The sequence below is a fragment of the Oncorhynchus kisutch genome, unplaced genomic scaffold, assembly GCF_002021735.2.
Source record: "Oncorhynchus kisutch isolate 150728-3 unplaced genomic scaffold, Okis_V2 Okis01b-Okis20b_hom, whole genome shotgun sequence".
NCBI classification, from domain to species: domain Eukaryota; kingdom Metazoa; phylum Chordata; class Actinopteri; order Salmoniformes; family Salmonidae; genus Oncorhynchus; species Oncorhynchus kisutch.
This window is the reverse complement of record NW_022261978.1, coordinates 4,398,035-4,415,265: the sequence shown is the minus strand read 5'-3', so window position 1 is coordinate 4,415,265 and position 17,231 is coordinate 4,398,035. Positions and strand designations below refer to the sequence as shown.

The 17,231-nt window shown below is 48.2% G+C and overlaps 1 protein-coding gene across 1 annotated transcript in view; it reads left to right on the top strand.

Moving 5' to 3' along the window:
• The window catches only part of LOC109882933 (transportin-2-like), a 30,378-nt gene that overhangs the window by 8,901 nt on the left and 4,246 nt on the right, over positions 1 to 17,231 (top strand). Inside the window, exons 8-23 of the mRNA XM_031811209.1 lie at positions 4,993 to 5,115; positions 5,574 to 5,692; positions 6,014 to 6,074; positions 6,151 to 6,322; positions 7,643 to 7,795; positions 7,962 to 8,187; positions 8,430 to 8,601; positions 8,991 to 9,185; positions 9,453 to 9,611; positions 10,943 to 11,030; positions 11,196 to 11,294; positions 11,590 to 11,685; positions 12,315 to 12,390; positions 12,505 to 12,604; positions 16,346 to 16,420; positions 17,056 to 17,188. Of these exons, the coding sequence (XP_031667069.1) occupies positions 4,993 to 5,115; positions 5,574 to 5,692; positions 6,014 to 6,074; positions 6,151 to 6,322; positions 7,643 to 7,795; positions 7,962 to 8,187; positions 8,430 to 8,601; positions 8,991 to 9,185; positions 9,453 to 9,611; positions 10,943 to 11,030; positions 11,196 to 11,294; positions 11,590 to 11,685; positions 12,315 to 12,390; positions 12,505 to 12,604; positions 16,346 to 16,420; positions 17,056 to 17,163 (2,022 nt within the window). The 3' untranslated portion in view covers positions 17,164 to 17,188. The remainder of the gene's footprint in view (positions 1 to 4,992; positions 5,116 to 5,573; positions 5,693 to 6,013; positions 6,075 to 6,150; positions 6,323 to 7,642; positions 7,796 to 7,961; positions 8,188 to 8,429; positions 8,602 to 8,990; positions 9,186 to 9,452; positions 9,612 to 10,942; positions 11,031 to 11,195; positions 11,295 to 11,589; positions 11,686 to 12,314; positions 12,391 to 12,504; positions 12,605 to 16,345; positions 16,421 to 17,055; positions 17,189 to 17,231) is intronic.

Sequence of the window (17,231 nt, the reverse complement as noted above, 5' to 3'; positions counted from 1 at the left end):
CAAGCATATATTTACTTCCGGCGCCGACAGAGATGGCCGCCTCGCTTCGCGTTCCTAGGAAACTATGCAGTTTTTTTGTTTTTTACGTGTTATTTCTTACACTAGTACCCCAGGTCATCTTAGGTTTCATCACATACAGCCGAGAAGAACTACTGAATATAAGATCAGCGTCAACTCACCACCAGTACGACCAAGAATATGTTTTTTCGCGATGCGGATCCTGTGTTCTGCCTTACAACCAGCGCCACGGGATGGTTCCCATGCAGCGACCCAAAAAAAACGACTCAGAAAAAGAGGGAAACGAAGCGGTCTTCTGGTCAGACTCCGGAGACGGGCACATCGTGCACCACTCCCTAGCATTCTTCTTGCCAATGTCCAGTCAAGGTTGATGAAATCCGAGCAAGGGTAGCATTCCAGAGGGACATCAGAGACTGTAACGTTCTCTGCTTCACGGAAACGTGGCTAACTGGAGAGACGCAATCTGAAGCGGTGCAGCCAGCGGGTTTCTCCACGCATCGCGCCGACAGAAACGAACATCTTTCTGGTAAGAAGAGGGGCGGGGGCGTATGCCTTATGGCCAACGTGACATGGTGTGATGAAAGAAACATACAGGAACTCAAATCCTTCTGTTCACCTGATTTAGAATTCCTCACAATCAAATGTAGACCGCATTATCTACCAAGAGAATTCTCTTCGATTATAATCACAGCCGTATATATCCCCCCCCAAGCAGACACATCGATGGCTCTGAACGAACTTTATTTAACTCTCTGCAAACTGGAAACGATTTATCCGGAGGCTGCATTCATTGTAGCTGGGGATTTTAACAAGGCTAATCTGAAAACTAAGACTCCCTAAATTTTATCAGCATATCGATTGCGCAACCAGGGGTGGAAAGACCCTGGATCATTGTTACTCTAACTTCCGCGACGCATATAAGGCCCTGCCCCGCCCCCCTTTCGGAAAAGCTGACCACGACTCCATTTTGTTGATCCCTGCCTACAGACAGAAACTAAAACAAGAAGCTCCCACGCTGAGGTCTGTCCAACGCTGGTCCGACTCCACACTCCAAGACTGCTTCCATCACGTGGACTGGGAGATGTTTCGTATTGCGTCAGATAACAACATTGACGAATACGCTGATTCGGTGTGCGAGTTCATTAGAACGTGCGTTGAAGATGTCGTTCCCATAGCAACGATTAAAACATTCCCCAACCAGAAACCGTGGATTGATGGCAGCATTCGTGTGGAACTGAAGGCGCGAACCACTGCTTTTAATCAGGGCAAGTGTCTGGTGACATGACTGAATACAAACAGTGCAGCTATTCCCTCCGCAAGGCTATCAAACAAGCTAAGCGCCAGTACAGAGACAAAGTAGAATCTCAATTCAACGGCTCAGACACAAGAGGCATGTGGCAGGGTCTACAGTCAATCACGGACTACAGGAAGAAACCCAGCCCAGTCACGGACCAGAATGTCTTGCTCCCAGGCAGACTAAATACATTTTTTGCCCGCTTTGAGGACAATACAGTGCCACCGACACGGCCTGCAACGAAAACATGCGGTCTCTCCTTCACTGCAGCCGAAGTGAGTAAAACATTTAGACGTGTTAACCCTCGCAAGGCTGCAGGCCCAGACGGCATCCCCAGCCGCGCCCTCAGAGCATGCGCAGACCAGCTGGCCGGTGTGTTTACGGACATATTCAATCAATCCCTATACCAGTCTGCTGTTCCCACATGCTTCAAGAGGGCCACCATTGTCCTGTTCCCAAGAAAGCTAAGGTAACTGAGCTAAACGACTACCGCCCCGTAGCACTCACATCCGTCATCATGAAGTGCTTTGAGAGACTAGTCAAGGACCATATCACCTCCACCCTACCAGACACCCTTGACCCACTCCAATTTGCTTACCGCCCAAATAGGTCCACAGACGATGCAATCTCAAAGCACTTCATGATGACGGATGTGAGTGCTACGGGGCGGTAGTCGTTTAGCTCAGTTACCTTAGCTTTCTTGGGAACAGGAACAATGGTGGCCCTCTTGAAGCATGTGGGAACAGCAGACTGGTATAGGGATTGATTGAATATGTCCGTAAACACACCGGCCAGCTGGTCTGCGCATGCTCTGAGGGCGCGGCTGGGGATGCCGTCTGGGCCTGCAGCCTTGCGAGGGTTAACACGTTCTAAATGTTTTACTCACTTCGGCTGCAGTGAAGGAGAGACCGCATGTTTTCGTTGCAGGCCGTGTCGGTGGCACTGTATTGTCCTCAAAGCGGGCAAAAAATGTATTTAGTCTGCCTGGGAGCAAGACATTCTGGTCCGTGACTGGGCTGGGTTTCTTCCTGTAGTCCGTGATTGACTGTAGACCCTGCCACATGCCTCTTGTGTCTGAGCCGTTGAATTGAGATTCTACTTTGTCTCTGTACTGGCGCTTAGCTTGTTTGATAGCCTTGCGGAGGGAATAGCTGCACTGTTTGTATTCAGTCATGTCACCAGACACTTTGCCCTGATTAAAAGCAGTGGTTCGCGCCTTCAGTTCCACACGAATGCTGCCATCAATCCACGGTTTCTGGTTAGGGAATGTTTTAATCGTTGCTATGGGAACGACATCTTCAACGCACGTTCTAATGAACTCGCACACCGAATCAGCGTATTCGTCAATGTTGTTATCTGACGCAATACGAAACATCTCCCAGTCCACGTGATGGAAGCAGTCTTGGAGTGTGGAGCTGTCGGACCAGCGTTGGACAGACCTCAGCGTGGGAGCTTCTTGTTTTAGTTTCTGTCTGTAGGCAGGGATCAACAAAATGGAGTCGTGGTCAGCTTTTCCGAAAGGGGGGCGGGGCAGGGCCTTATATGCGTCGCGGAAGTTAGAGTAACAATGATCCAGGGTCTTTCCACCCCTGGTTGCGCAATCGATATGCTGATAAAATTTAGGGAGTCTAGTTTTCAGATTAGCCTTGTTAAAATCCCCAGCTACAATGAATGCAGCCTCCGGATAAATCGTTTCCAGTTTGCAGAGAGTTAAATAAAGTTCGTTCAGAGCCATCGATGTGTCTGCTTGGGGGGGGATATATACGGCTGTGATTATAATCGAAGAGAATTCTCTTGGTAGATAATGCGGTCTACATTTGATTGTGAGGAATTCTAAATCAGGTGAACAGAAGGATTTGAGTTCCTGTATGTTTCTTTCATCACACCATGTCACGTTGGCCATAAGGCATACGCCCCCGCCCCTCTTCTTACCAGAAAGATGTTCGTTTCTGTCGGCGCGATGCGTGGAGAAACCCGCTGGCTGCACCGCTTCAGATTGCGTCTCTCCAGTTAGCCATGTTTCCGTGAAGCAGAGAACGTTACAGTCTCTGATGTCCCTCTGGAATGCTACCCTTGCTCGGATTTCATCAACCTTGACTGGACATTGGCAAGAAGAATGCTAGGGAGTGGTGCACGATGTGCCCGTCTCCGGAGTCTGACCAGAAGACCGCTTCGTTTCCCTCTTTTTCTGAGTCGTTTTTTTGGGTCGCTGCATGGGAACCATCCCGTGGCGGCTGGTTGTAAGGCAGAACACAGGATCCGCATCGCGAAAAACATATTCTTGGTCGTACTGGTGGTGAGTTGACGCTGATCTTATATTCAGTAGTTCTTCTCGGCTGTATGTGATGAAACCTAAGATGACCTGGGGTACTAGTGTAAGAAATAACACGTAAAAAAACAAAAAACTGCATAGTTTCCTAGGAACGCGAAGCGAGGCGGCCATCTCTGTCGGCGCCGGAAGTCCAGAGCCCTATTCCCTATATAGTGCACTACTTTAGACCAGAGCCCCAGTCCCTATATAGTGCACTATATTAGACCAGAGCCCTATTCCCTATATAGTGCACTACATTAGACCAGAGCCCTAGTCCCTATATAGTGCACTACATTAGACCAGAGCCCTATTCCCTATATAGTGCACTACATTAGACCAGAGCCCTATTCCCTATATAGTGCACTACATTAGACCAGAGCCCTATTCCCTATATAGTGCACTACATTAGACCAGAGCCCTAGTCCCTATAGTGCACTACATTAGACCAGAGCCCTAGTCCCTATATAGTGCCCTACATTAGACCAGAGCCCTATACTCTATATAGTGCACTACATTAGACCAGAGCCCTAGTCCCTATATAGTGCACTACATTAGACCAGAGCCCTAGTCCCTATATAGTGCACTACATTAGACCAGAGCCCTAGTCCCTATATAGTGCACTACATTAGACCAGAGCCCTAGTCCCTATATAGTGCACTACATTAGACCAGAGCCCTAGTCCCTATATAGTGCACTACATTAGACCAGAGCCCTAGTCCCTATATAGTGTACTACTTTTGACCAGAGGCCTAGTCCCTATATAGGGCACTACTTTTGACCAGAGCCCTAGTCCCTATATAGGACACTACTTTTGACCAGAGCCCTAGTCCCTATATAGTACACTACTTTTGACCGTGGTCTGTCTGGGTTGAATCCATCGTACAGACGTGATGTACTGTCACTGTTGAAAATGTTTATTATAAAGAACCCCACCCCCTTCTCTCTCTCCAGAGTCTAAATGTTTATTATAACGACCCCCCCCCCCTCTCTCCAGAGTCTAAATGTTTTTATAACGACCCCCCCCCCCTCTCTCCAGAGTCTAAATGTTTATTATAACGACCCCCCCCCTCTCTCTCTCCAGAGTCTAATGTTTATTATAACGCCCCCCCCCTCTCTCCAGAGTCTAAATGTTTATTATAACGCCCCCCCCCTCTCTCCAGAGTCTAAATGTTTATTATAACGCCCCCCCCCCTCTCTCCAGAGTCTAAATGTTTATTATAACGCCCCCCCCCCTCTCTCCAGAGTCTAAATGTTTATTATAACGCCCCCCCCCCCTCTCTCCAGAGTCTAAATGTTTATTATAACGCCCCCCCCCCCTCTCTCCAGAGTCTAAATGTTTATTATAACGCCCCCCCCCCCCTCTCTCCAGAGTCTGTTTGCTCTAGCGGGGGATGAGGACTGTGAGGTGAGGAAGAACGTGTGTAGAGCTCTGGTCATGCTGCTGGAGGTCCGGATAGACCGACTCATACCACACATGCACAGCATCATACAGGTACCACCTACGAACTCCTGACCTCTAACCCTATGACCTCATACCACACATGCACAGCATCGTACAGGTACACCGACGAACTCTGACCTATGACCTCATACCACACATGCACAGCATCGTACAGGTACCACCTACGAACTCTGACCTCTAACCCTATGACCTCATACCACACATGCACAGCATTGTACAGGTACCACCGACGAACTCTGACCTCTAACCCTATGACCTCATACCACATGCACAGCATCATACAGGTACCACCTACAAACCCCTGACCCCATGACCCTGTGCACTTTTGACCTTCCTCAGACACTCATTCATCACTCATGTTCCATGTGTTTTTGTAAACCTTCTACACTCAATCTGTTCTGCTATTTCTCTCTCTCTATTCTTATGGCCCCATACCTCTTTTCCATATTGCCTTCTGTTTCTATAAGAGATCTCTCTCTCCTCCCCAGTACATGCTCCAGCGTACCCAGGACCCAGATGAGAATGTCAGTCTGGAGGCCTGTGAGTTCTGGCTCACCCTGGCTGAGCAGCCCGTCTGCAAGGAGGCCCTGTCTGGGCACCTGGTCCAGTAAGTACACACCCGCCCGCCCACGGGGGCAGTGACACGCCCACACTCAAATACACACACTCATGGACGGACACACATCACACACACACTCAGACACACACACTCAGACACACACACTCAGACACACACACTCAGACACACACATTCAAACACACACACTCAAATACACACACTCAAATACACACACTCAAATACACACACTCATGGACGGACACACATCAGACACACAGACGAAGTGATGGCTGTGTGAGTTTTTAGTAGGGGTGTAGCTGGATAAAGAGGACTAGTGTGGTTATCACCATCTCTCCTGTCTCTCTCCAGACTCATCCCTATCCTGGTGAATGGGATGAAGTACTCTGAGATAGACATCATCCTCCTAAAGGTGAGTCAGTGTGAGTCAGTGTGAGTGATTGTGTGAGTCAACTAGAGAGACTAATGACTTAACGTCCCCCCCCCAGGGAGATGTAGAGGAGGAGGACGACACCGTACCAGACAGTGAGCAGGACATCAAGCCTCGCTTCCACAAGTCACGCACTGTCACCCTGCAACACGAGGGAGGAGAGGGGGAGGAGGGGGAGGACCACGACGATGACGATGACGACGATGACACGCTCTCCGACTGGAACCTGCGTGAGTGGTTGAGGGTTTGCGTGACAGCTCAGCTGACCAATCAGAGCCGGGGAAATGGGATTGGCAGCCAGTCTTTAGTGTTTGTCCCGCCAAGAGAGAAGATTTAGGGCCAGTTTTTCCAGTTCTCAGTTGATGTTACTGATTACCCATGAAGATACACACACACACACCTGGTCTAAATCAGTCACTGTTTAATTAGTGGTGTAGGAAGTGTTGTAACCTCTTTCTCTCTCTGTCTCTATTTCTCTCTCTCTCTCTCTCTCTCTCTCTCTCTCTCTGTTTCTCTCTCTCTCTCTGTTTCTCTCTCTGTCTCTCTCTCTCTCTCTCTCTCTCTCTCTCTCTCTCTCTCTCTCTCTCTCTCTCTCTCTCTCTGTTTCTCTCTCTGTCTCTGTTTCTCTCTCTCTCTCTCTCTGTTTCTCTCTCTGTCTCTGTTTCTCTCTCTCTCTCTCTCTCTCTGTTTCTCTCTCTCTCTCTCTCTGTTTCTCTCTCTCTCTTTTTCTCTCTCTCTCTGTTTCTCTCTCTCTCTCTCTCTCTCTCTCTCTCTCTCTGTCTCTCTCTCTGTCTCTCTATTTCTCTCTCTGTCTCTCTATTTCTCTCTCTGTCTCTCTGTTTCTCTCTCTGTCTCTCTGCCTCTCTCTCTAACAGGGAAGTGTTGTAACCTCTGTTTCTCTAACAGGGAAGTGTTGTAACCTCTGTTTCTCTGCTTCTCTCTCTAACAGGGAAGTGTTGTAACCTCTGTCTCCTAACAGGGAAGTGTTGTAACCTCTGTTTCTCTAACAGGGAAGTGTTGTAACCTCTGTCTCTCTCTAACAGGGAAGTGTTGTAACCTCTGTCTCTCTCTAACAGGGAAGTGTTGTAACCTCTGTCTCTCTCTAACAGGGAAGTGTTGTAACCTCTGTCTCTCTCTAACAGGGAAGTGTTGGAACCTCTGTCTCTCTCTAACAGGGAAGTGTTGGAACCTCTGTCTCTCTCTAACAGGGAAGTGTTGGAACCTCTGTCTCTCTCTCTCTAACAGGGAAGTGTTGGAACCTCTGTCTCTCTCTCTCTAACAGGGAAGTGTTGGAACCTCTGTCTCTCTCTCTCTAACAGGGAAGTGTTGGAACCTCTGTCTCTCTCTCTCTAACAGGGAAGTGTTGGAACCTCTGTTTCTCTCACAAGGAAGTGTTGGAACCTCTGTCTCTCTAACAGGGAAGTGTTGGAACCTCTGTCTCTCTAACAGGGAAGTGTTGGAACCTCTGTTTCTCTCTCTAACAGGGAAGTGTTGTAACCTCTGTCTCTCTCTCTAACAGGGAAGTGTTGTAACCTCTGTCTCTCTAACAGGGAAGTGTTCAGCGGCAGCGTTAGACGTGTTGGCTAACGTGTTTCGTGATGAGCTCCTCCCCCACCTGCTGCCCCTGCTGAAGGGCCTGTTGTTCCACCCAGACTGGGTCGTCAAGGAGTCTGGAATACTGGTGCTGGGGGCTATCGCTGAGGGTAACCCCCGACCTCCTCTATCCCCCGACCTCCTCTATCCCCCGACCTCCTCTATCCCCCGACCTCCTCTATCCCCTGACCTCCTCTATCCCCTGACCTCTATCCTTTCTTATTTTCTAAATGGAACTGAAAGCATGTGAGTCACACCCCCCTCCTCTCTCCTCAGGTTGTATGCAGGGCATGGTTCCCTACCTACCAGAGTTGATGCCTCACCTCATCCAGTGTCTCTGTGATAAGAAGGCCCTGGTGCGCTCCATCGCCTGCTGGACCCTGTCCCGCTACGCCCACTGGGTGGTCAGCCAGCCCCCCGACTCCCACCTCAAACCCCTCATGACTGAACTCCTCAAGAGGATCCTGGACGGGAACAAGAGGGTTCAGGAGGCCGCCTGCAGGTGTGGGGCGGGAGCGGCTGGTGGGGAGGGTGTGTGAGGTGGGGGTGTGTGTGTGGGGGGAGAGTGGTGGGTGTGTGTGTGGGGGGGGGGGGAGTTTTTTTGGGAGAGAATAAAGATGTTGAACTGGAATTCAAGGTCTTGATGAGATACGGCAATGAATTAATGTTTCCTGCTCCTCGCCCTCTGCCCCCTCCCCTTTCTCTCCTCCTTCCTCTCTCCTCCTCCCTCTCTCCCCCTCTCAGTGCGTTTGCCACCCTAGAGGAGGAGGCCTGTACAGAGCTGGTTCCCTATCTGAGCTTCATTCTGGATACTCTGGTCTTCGCCTTTGGAAAATACCAACACAAGAACCTGCTCATACTGTACGACGCCATAGGAACACTGGCGGACTCCGTAGGACACCACCTCAACCAACCGGTTAGTAGGTAGTTAGGCTAGTTAAACACCCCTTCTAGTTGCCCTCAGTTTCCCATTCGGAGGGCGGCGGTTGGTTTTCGGGAGGGCGGCGGTTGGTTTTCGGGAGGGCGGCGGTTGGTTTTCGGGAGGGCGGCGGTTGGTTTTCGGGAGGGCGGCGGTTGGTTTTCGGGAGGGCGGCGGTTGGTTTTCGGCTCTGTTGTTTTACAAGTTTTAACCATATCTCCCCCCCCCCCCCCCCCCCCCCCCCACCTGTCTCTCTCCCCCCGTCTCTCTCCTCCCCCCCACCCCTCCCCTCTCTCTCCTCCCCGTCTCTCTCCTCCCCCACCCCTCCCCTCTCTCTCCTCCCCGTCTCTCTCCTCCCCCCCACCCCTCGTCTCTCTCTCCTCTAGGAGTACATAGAGAAGCTGATGCCTCCTCTCATCGCCAAGTGGAATGAGTTGAAGGATGAAGACAAGGACCTGTTTCCTCTGTTAGAGTGTCTGTCCTCTGTAGCTACAGCCCTCCAGAGTGGCTTCCTGCCCTACTGTGAACCAGTCTACCAGCGCTGTGTTACACTGGTGCAGAAAACACTGGCTCAGGCTATGGTGAGATGCACGCACGCACACAAAACACGCCCCAAACCGTTATTCTTCATCCACCAAACTTTACAGTTATCACTATGCATCCTATGATGGCGCCATTTTGAAAGTCTCTGAGCTCTTCAGTAAGGCCTGCACCTGTCAGCAACGGGCTGAAATGTCCAGATCCACTCATACCTTTTGTATATATAATGTCTAAGACACACAGTTATCAGTGATTTTAAAGATTCAGTGGTTTTTGATCTTAACTCTCTCTCCCTCACCTCCCCCCAGATGTACAGCCAGCAGCCGGACCAGTACGAAGCTCCTGATAAGGACTTTATGATCGTGGCCCTGGACCTCCTCAGTGGTCTGGCTGAGGGCCTGGGGGGCCACGTTGATCAGCTAGTGTCCCGGAGCAACATCATGACACTACTGTTTCAGTGCATGCAGGTACGGAGTGTGTGTGTGTGGGGGGAGGAGGGGGGGGTTCAGTGTTAACTCTACATATGTGTGAATGACCGTTTGGTGACCACTGACCGAGACAATCTCCAAGGCATTCCTAGTCCATCTCTAAACATTTCTATAAAAACCTTGTATTCCTACTTTTATTCTGTCTCACGCTGTTGACAGGAGGTGCACTTGTTTCAGCTGCCCTGCGCACCGGGGAGGCCAAGGGTTCCCATTTTGAACCATTTCATGTGTCTGAAGGCACAAACTCTGCCTTCTCAGCGTGCCCGAAGAGCAAATCAAGTGCCCCTATAGCTTACCGTCGGCCAACCGGATTGATCAGAACACCATGTCTCATAGTAACATGAATTTGTGCGCGTGTCAGAAATAATGCAATGTAATAATGCAATGTAATAATGCAATGTAATAATGCAATGTGACTCGAGTTTCTCCATCAGCTGGAAGACGGTGTCCCTTTTTTGTCAGTCTTAGTGGAGGGGGTAGGCTGAGGGAGGGGGGCATGCTGAGGGACGGTCAGTCTTAGTGGAGGGGGCAGGCTGAGGTAGGGGGGCAGGCTGAGGGACGGACAGTCTTAGTGGAGGGGGCAGGCTGAGGGAGGGGGGCAGGCTGACGGACGGTCAGTCTTAGTGGAGGGGGCAGGCTGAGGGACGGTCAGTCTTAGTGGCGGGGGGCAGGCTGAGGGACGGTCAGTCTTAGTGGAGGGGGCAGGCTGAGGGACGGTCAGTCTTAGTGGAGGGGGCAGGCTGAGGGACGGTCAGTCTTAGTGGAGGGGGCAGGCTGAGGGACGGCCAGTCTTAGTGGAGGGGGCAGGCTGAGGGACGGTCAGTCTTAGTGGAGGGGGCAGGCTGAGGGGCAGTCAGGCTGAGGGACGGTCAGTGACCAGATGCAGGCCAGTCAGTCCAGTAGAATAAAGAACACATCATGTCAGTTTAATGTCACTCAGCTGGGCCTCATAAGATACACAACTGATGTTTGTTACCAGTGGATCATATAGTTCTGAAATGGTCTGAGTAGAACAGCAGGGTGACTCGACCACCGCCAGTATGCAGTGAGAATGTACTGGGCCTGTAGCCTACTGTACAACCCTCATTACTACAGAGCTGGTTTAATTGGTTCATGTTACGGAGGCTTATGTTTAAGTCATGTTTAGAATAAGACAATAATCTGACTGGTAGAACTCCTGATCTTCACTGAGGTTTGGGATCCTGTGTGTGTGTGTGTGTGGTAACAGACCCTGGCTCTATTTGATTGTATACAACCATTTTCTGTCATATATAGACAATGTAGTTAACACACACATTCTATATCTCCAGGACACCATGCCAGAGGTGAGACAGAGCTCCTTCGCCCTGCTGGGTGATCTGACCAAGGCCTGCTTCCCTCACGTCAAACCCTGCATCGGTAACGATCTATACGATCTCTTCTTTTCCTACTAACTGTGTAACTACCAGTCTATCATACTCCTTATGTTATCTATCGGCCTCCCTTTCTCTTCCCCTTGGCTTTCTCTCTGTGTGTGTGTGTGTGTGTGTGTGTGTGTGTGTGTGTGTGTGTGTGTGTGTCCAGCTGAGTTCATGCCTATTCTAGGGACCAACCTGAACCCAGAGTTCATCTCTGTGTGTAACAACGCTACCTGGGCCATTGGAGAGATCTGCATGCAGATGGGTGAGTCTTTCTGCATGTAGGTTTGTGCACGGAGATAATATGTACATGTGAGAGATGATCATGTTTTTATTTTATTTTGTTCTTTAACAAACAAAGCAATTGTCAGTTTCGATGCTGCTAGCATGAGTTATCTTAATGATATATTTCTCTGCTTTGATTATTTCCCTGTCTCCGTCTCTGTCTGTTTCCATCTCTGTGTCTGTTTCCATCTCTGTGTCTGTTTCCACCTGTCTCCATCTGTGTCTGTTTCCACCTCTGTCTCCATCTCTGTGTCTGTTTCCACCTCTGTCTGTAGGTGTAGAGATGCAGCCCTATGTGTCTCTGGTTCTGAACCAGCTGGTAGAGATCATCAACAGACCCAACACACCCAAGACCCTGCTGGAGAACACTGGTACACACAGATGCTGAACACACACACACAGACACACAGATGCTGAACACACACACACACAGACACACAGATGCTGAACACACACACACACAGACACACAGATGCTGAACACACACACACACACAGACACACAGATGCTGAACACACACACACACACAGACACACAGATGCTGAACACACACACAGACACACAGATGCTGAACACACACACACACACAGACACACAGATGCTGAACACACACACACACACACAGACACACAGATGCTGAACACACACACACACACACACACACACAGACACACAGATGCTGAACACACACACACACACACAGACACACAGATGCTGAACACACACACACACAGACACACAGACACACAGATGCTGAACACACACACACACACACACACACACAGACACACACAGACACACAGATGCTGAACACACGCAATCATTGGGTTTGTTTGACATTGCAGCCAATGCATTTTGGGTAAAAGGTGACTGACTGACTCATCTCCAAATAATAATGAGCAGTTATTTATGATACGAACATCAGCGACGTCAAACCAGCTCTTGATTTTTAGTTGGGTGTGTTGTACACATGAGTGAGGCACCTCCCATCTTTTTCCAGCCATTACGATTGGTCGCCTGGGCTACGTGTGTCCTCAGGAGGTGGCTCCGATGCTCCAGCAGTTCATCAGACCGTGGTGAGTCTGTCACACATCTGATGACACATCTAGTCCTTCACCTCACTGATCATTCTCAACATGTTTAGATTGCCTGGTTTGTGACGCGGTGGTGTGTGTGTGTGTGTGAGACAGGTGTACGTCCCTACGGAACATCCGTGACAACGAGGAGAAAGACTCCGCCTTCAGAGGGATCTGCATGATGATTGGTGTAAACCCTGGGGGAGTGGTCCAGGTAAGAGGAAGGGAGATGGAGATGGAGAGGACAGGTACAGGGGCCCGTACCTGTCCTCTCCTAGTTGGGCCTGTCCTCTCCTAGTTGGGCCCGTACCTGTCCTCTCCTAGTTGGGCCGGTGTGGGCACTCAACCGACGTTAGGTTACCATGGTGAGCGAGCTTTGTTCCTTCATATTTCCAATAAGTACTGATGACGCATTTTATTTGTCTCTGCCTACAAATCGTCCTCCTAAAGCTAGACTGAATCCTACAGAACTAGACTGTATCCTACAGAACTAGACTGTATCCTACAGAACTAGACTGTATCCTACAGAACTAGACTGTATCCTACAGAACTAGACTGTATCCTACAGAACTAGACTGTATCCTACAGAACTAGACTGTATCCTACAGAACTAGACTGTATCCTACAGAACTAGACTGTATCCTACAGAACTAGACTGTATCCTACAGAACTAGACTGTATCCTACAAGAACTAGACTGTATCCTACAGAACTAGACTGTATCCTACAGAACTAGACTGTATCCTACAGAACTAGACTGTATCCTACAGAACTTAGAACTGTATCCTACAGGAAACTAGACGGTATCCTACAGAACTAGACTGTATCCTACAGAACTCCTACAGAACTAGACTGTATCCTACAGAACTAGACTGTATCCTACAGAACTAGACTGTATCCTACAGAACTAGACTGTATCCTACAGAACTAGACGTATCCTACAGAACTTACTACAGAACTAGACTGTATCCTACAGAACTAGACTGTATCCTACAAGAACTAGGACTTGCATCCTACAGAACTAACTGTATCCTACAGAACTCCTACAGAACTAGACTGTATCCTACAGAACTAGACTGTATCCTACAGAACTAGACTGTATCCTACAGAAACTAGACTGTATCCTACAGAACTAGACTGTATCCTACAGAACTACTACAGAACTAGACTGTATCCTACAGAACTAGACTGTATCCTACAGAACTAGACTGTATCCTACAGAACTAGACTGTATCCTACAGAACTACTACAGAACTAGACTGTATCCTACAGAAACTAGACTGTATCCTACAGAACTAGACTGTATCCTACAGAACTAGACTGTATCCTACAGAACTAGACTGTATCCTACAGAACTAGACTGTATCCTACAGAACTAGACTGTATCCTACAGAACTAGACTGTATCCTACAGAACTAGACTGTATCCTACAGAACTAGACTGTATCCTACAGAACTAGACTGTATCCTACAGAACTAGACTGTATCCTACAGAACTACTACAGAACTAGACTGTATCCTACAGAACTACTACAGAACTAGACTGTATCCTACAGAACTAGACTGTATCCTACAGAACTAGACTGTATCCTACAGAACTAGACTGTATCCTACAGAACTAGACTGTATCCTACAGAACTAGACTGTATCCTACAGAACTAGACTGTATCCTACAGAACTAGACTGTATCCTACAGAACTAGACTGTATCCTACAGAACTAGACTGTATCCTACAGAACTAGACTGTATCCTACAGAACTAGACTGTATCCTACAGAACTAGACTGTATCCTACAGAACTACTACAGAACTAGACTGTATCCTACAGAACTAGACTGTATCCTACAGAACTACTACAGAACTAGACTGTATCCTACAGAACTAGACTGTATCCTACAGAACTAGACTGTATCCTACAGAACTAGACTGTATCCTACAGAACTAGACTGTATCCTACAGAACTAGACTGTATCCTAAACAGAACTAGACGTATCTACAGAACTAGACTGTATCCTACAGAACTAGACTGTATCCTACAGAACTAGACTGTATCCTACAGAAGTAGACTGTATCCTACAGAAGTAGACTGTATCCTACAGAAGTAGACTGTATCCTACAGAAGTAGACTGTATCCTACAGAAGTAGACTGTATCCTACAGAAGTAGACTGTATCCTACAGAAGTAGACTGTATCCTACAGAAGTAGACTGTATCCTACAGAAGTAGACTGTATCCTACAGAAGTAGACTGTATCCTACAGAACTACTACAGAACTAGACTGTATCCTACAGAACTAGACTGTATCCTACAGAACTAGACTGTATCCTACAGAACTACTACAGAACTAGACTGTATCCTACAGAACTAGACTGTATCCTACAGAACTAGACTGTATCCTACAGAACTAGACTGTATCCTACAGAACTAGACTGTATCCTACAGAACTAGACTGTATCCTACAGAACTAGACTGTATCCTACAGAACTAGACTGTATCCTACAGAACTAGACTGTATCCTACAGAACTCCTACAGAACTAGACTGTATCCTACAGAACTAGACTGTATCCTACAGAACTAGACTGTATCCTACAGAACTAGACTGTATCCTACAGAACTAGACTGTATCCTACAGAACTAGACTGTATCCTACAGAACTCCTACAGAACTAGACTGTATCCTACAGAACTAGACTGTATCCTACAGAACTAGACTGTATCCTACAGAACTAGACTGTATCCTACAGAACTAGACTGTATCCTACAGAACTAGACTGTATCCTACAGAACTCCTACAGAAGTAGACTGTATCCTACAGAACTCCTACAGAACTAGACTGTATCCTACAGAAGTAGACTGTATCCTACAGAAGTAGACTGTATCCTACAGAACTAGACTGTATCCTACAGAACTAGACTGTATCCTACAGAAGTAGACTGTATCCTACAGAAGTAGACTGTATCCTACAGAAGTAGACTGTATCCTACAGAAGTAGACTGTATCCTACAGAAGTAGACTGTATCCTACAGAAACTAGACTGTATCCTACAGAACTAGACTGTATCCTACAGAACTAGACTGTATCCTACAGAACTAGACTGTATCCTACAGAACTAGACTGTATCCTACAGACTAGACTGTATCCTACAGAACTAGACTGTATCCTACAGAAGTAGACTGTATCCTACAGAACTAGACTGTATCCTACAGAACTAGACTGTATCCTACCACGTGTTGCTGTCATCATTCTGTTTTTATTGAACCTTTATTTAACTCGGCAAGTCGGTTAAGAACAACTTCTTATTTACGATGACGACCCACCTGTTCTTGCTGCTTCCTGTTCAGTGTCTCACCGGTGAGATCAGATGTGTGTGGTGTCAGTTAGAGGAGGTTATAGGCTGTTCATGGGGAGGAGGAGGAGAACGGGGCACTTCTCTCTCTAAGGAAATGTACTTCCTACATTTAGGCTCTAGTTTACTACACAGCCTAGAAATAAATATTGATCACCTATATGTCTCCGTCTGAAAATCATCCCTCTCCTTAAAGGTAGGCTGTAAAAATAGCTCAAGAGAAGGTCTATCCAACTGCGTTCTCTTCAAACGACATCTAACACATTGATGTAGCCCGGTAATACAGACCGGCTAATACAGACCGGCTAATACAGACCGGCTAATACAGACCGGCTAATAGAATGGGTCAGGTGACCGTCTCTGGTCAGTTAACCTGTTGAAGTTGTTTTGGTTGATATTGCCTGTCGGGTGCTGAGTTGCTGCAACCATGTCTGGCAAGTGAGCTGCGTTACACACCTAGAATCACATTGTAGCACTGCGGTTGGGTTTGGGACCAGGTGTTGGGAGTCAGACAGGAAGTCGGCAGCAGGGGTTGTGGTATGAAGAGAACAGTCCTCAACATGGAGACACGGTCCTTCTGTAGGTTGAAATGACAGAATGTGTCTCTCTGCAGGACTTCATCTTCTTCTGCGATGCCGTGGCGTCCTGGGTCAGCCCTAAAGACGACCTGAGAGACATGTTCTACAAGGTGTGTGGAGGACCCAAAGCTCTGTCCCAGAAGGCACCTGGTTCCCTTGATCTGCACGTCTGTAGTGTACAGTGGAAGGGAGAGGCTGCCGTTTAGGACACATGCTGGGAAAAGCTTTGCTTGGCCCAGATCCGTGTGTGTGTGTGTCTCTCTGTGTGTGTCTCTCTGTGTGTGTGTGTGTGTGTGTGTCTCTCTGTGTGTGTGTGTGTGTGTGTCTCTCTGTGTGTGTGTGTGTGTCTCTCTCTGTGTGTGTGTGTGTGTCTCTGTGTGTGTGTGTGTGTGTCTCTGTGTGTGTGTGTGTGTGTGTGTGTGTGTGTGTGTGTGTGTGTCTCTGTGTGTGTGTGTGTGTCTCTGTGTGTGTGTGTGTGTGTCTCTGTGTGTGTGTGTGTGTGTGTGTGTCTCTGTGTGTGTGTGTGTGTGTGTGTGTGTGTCTCTGTGTGTGTGTGTGTGTGTGTGTCTCTCTGTGTGTGTGTGTGTGTCTCTCTCTGTGTGTGTCTCTCTGTGTGTGTGTGTGTGTGTATAGACTGTATGATAGTGGGATGTTAACCATAATAGTAGAGAATTATTTCAGACATCGTTTCTGTTGTCATTTCTTTGTTGAGGAATCAAAGTATTTTCTCTCCCCCCCCCCCCAGATCCTCCATGGTTTTAAGGACCAGGTAGGAGAGGAGAACTGGCAGCAGTTCTCAGAACAGTTTCCCCCCCAGCTGAAGGAGAGACTGTCTGCCTGCTACGGCGTGTAGAAACCCCCCCCTAACCTAACATCAGGTACACACTCGCTTTAAATAGGACCATTCCAATGTTCATTCTG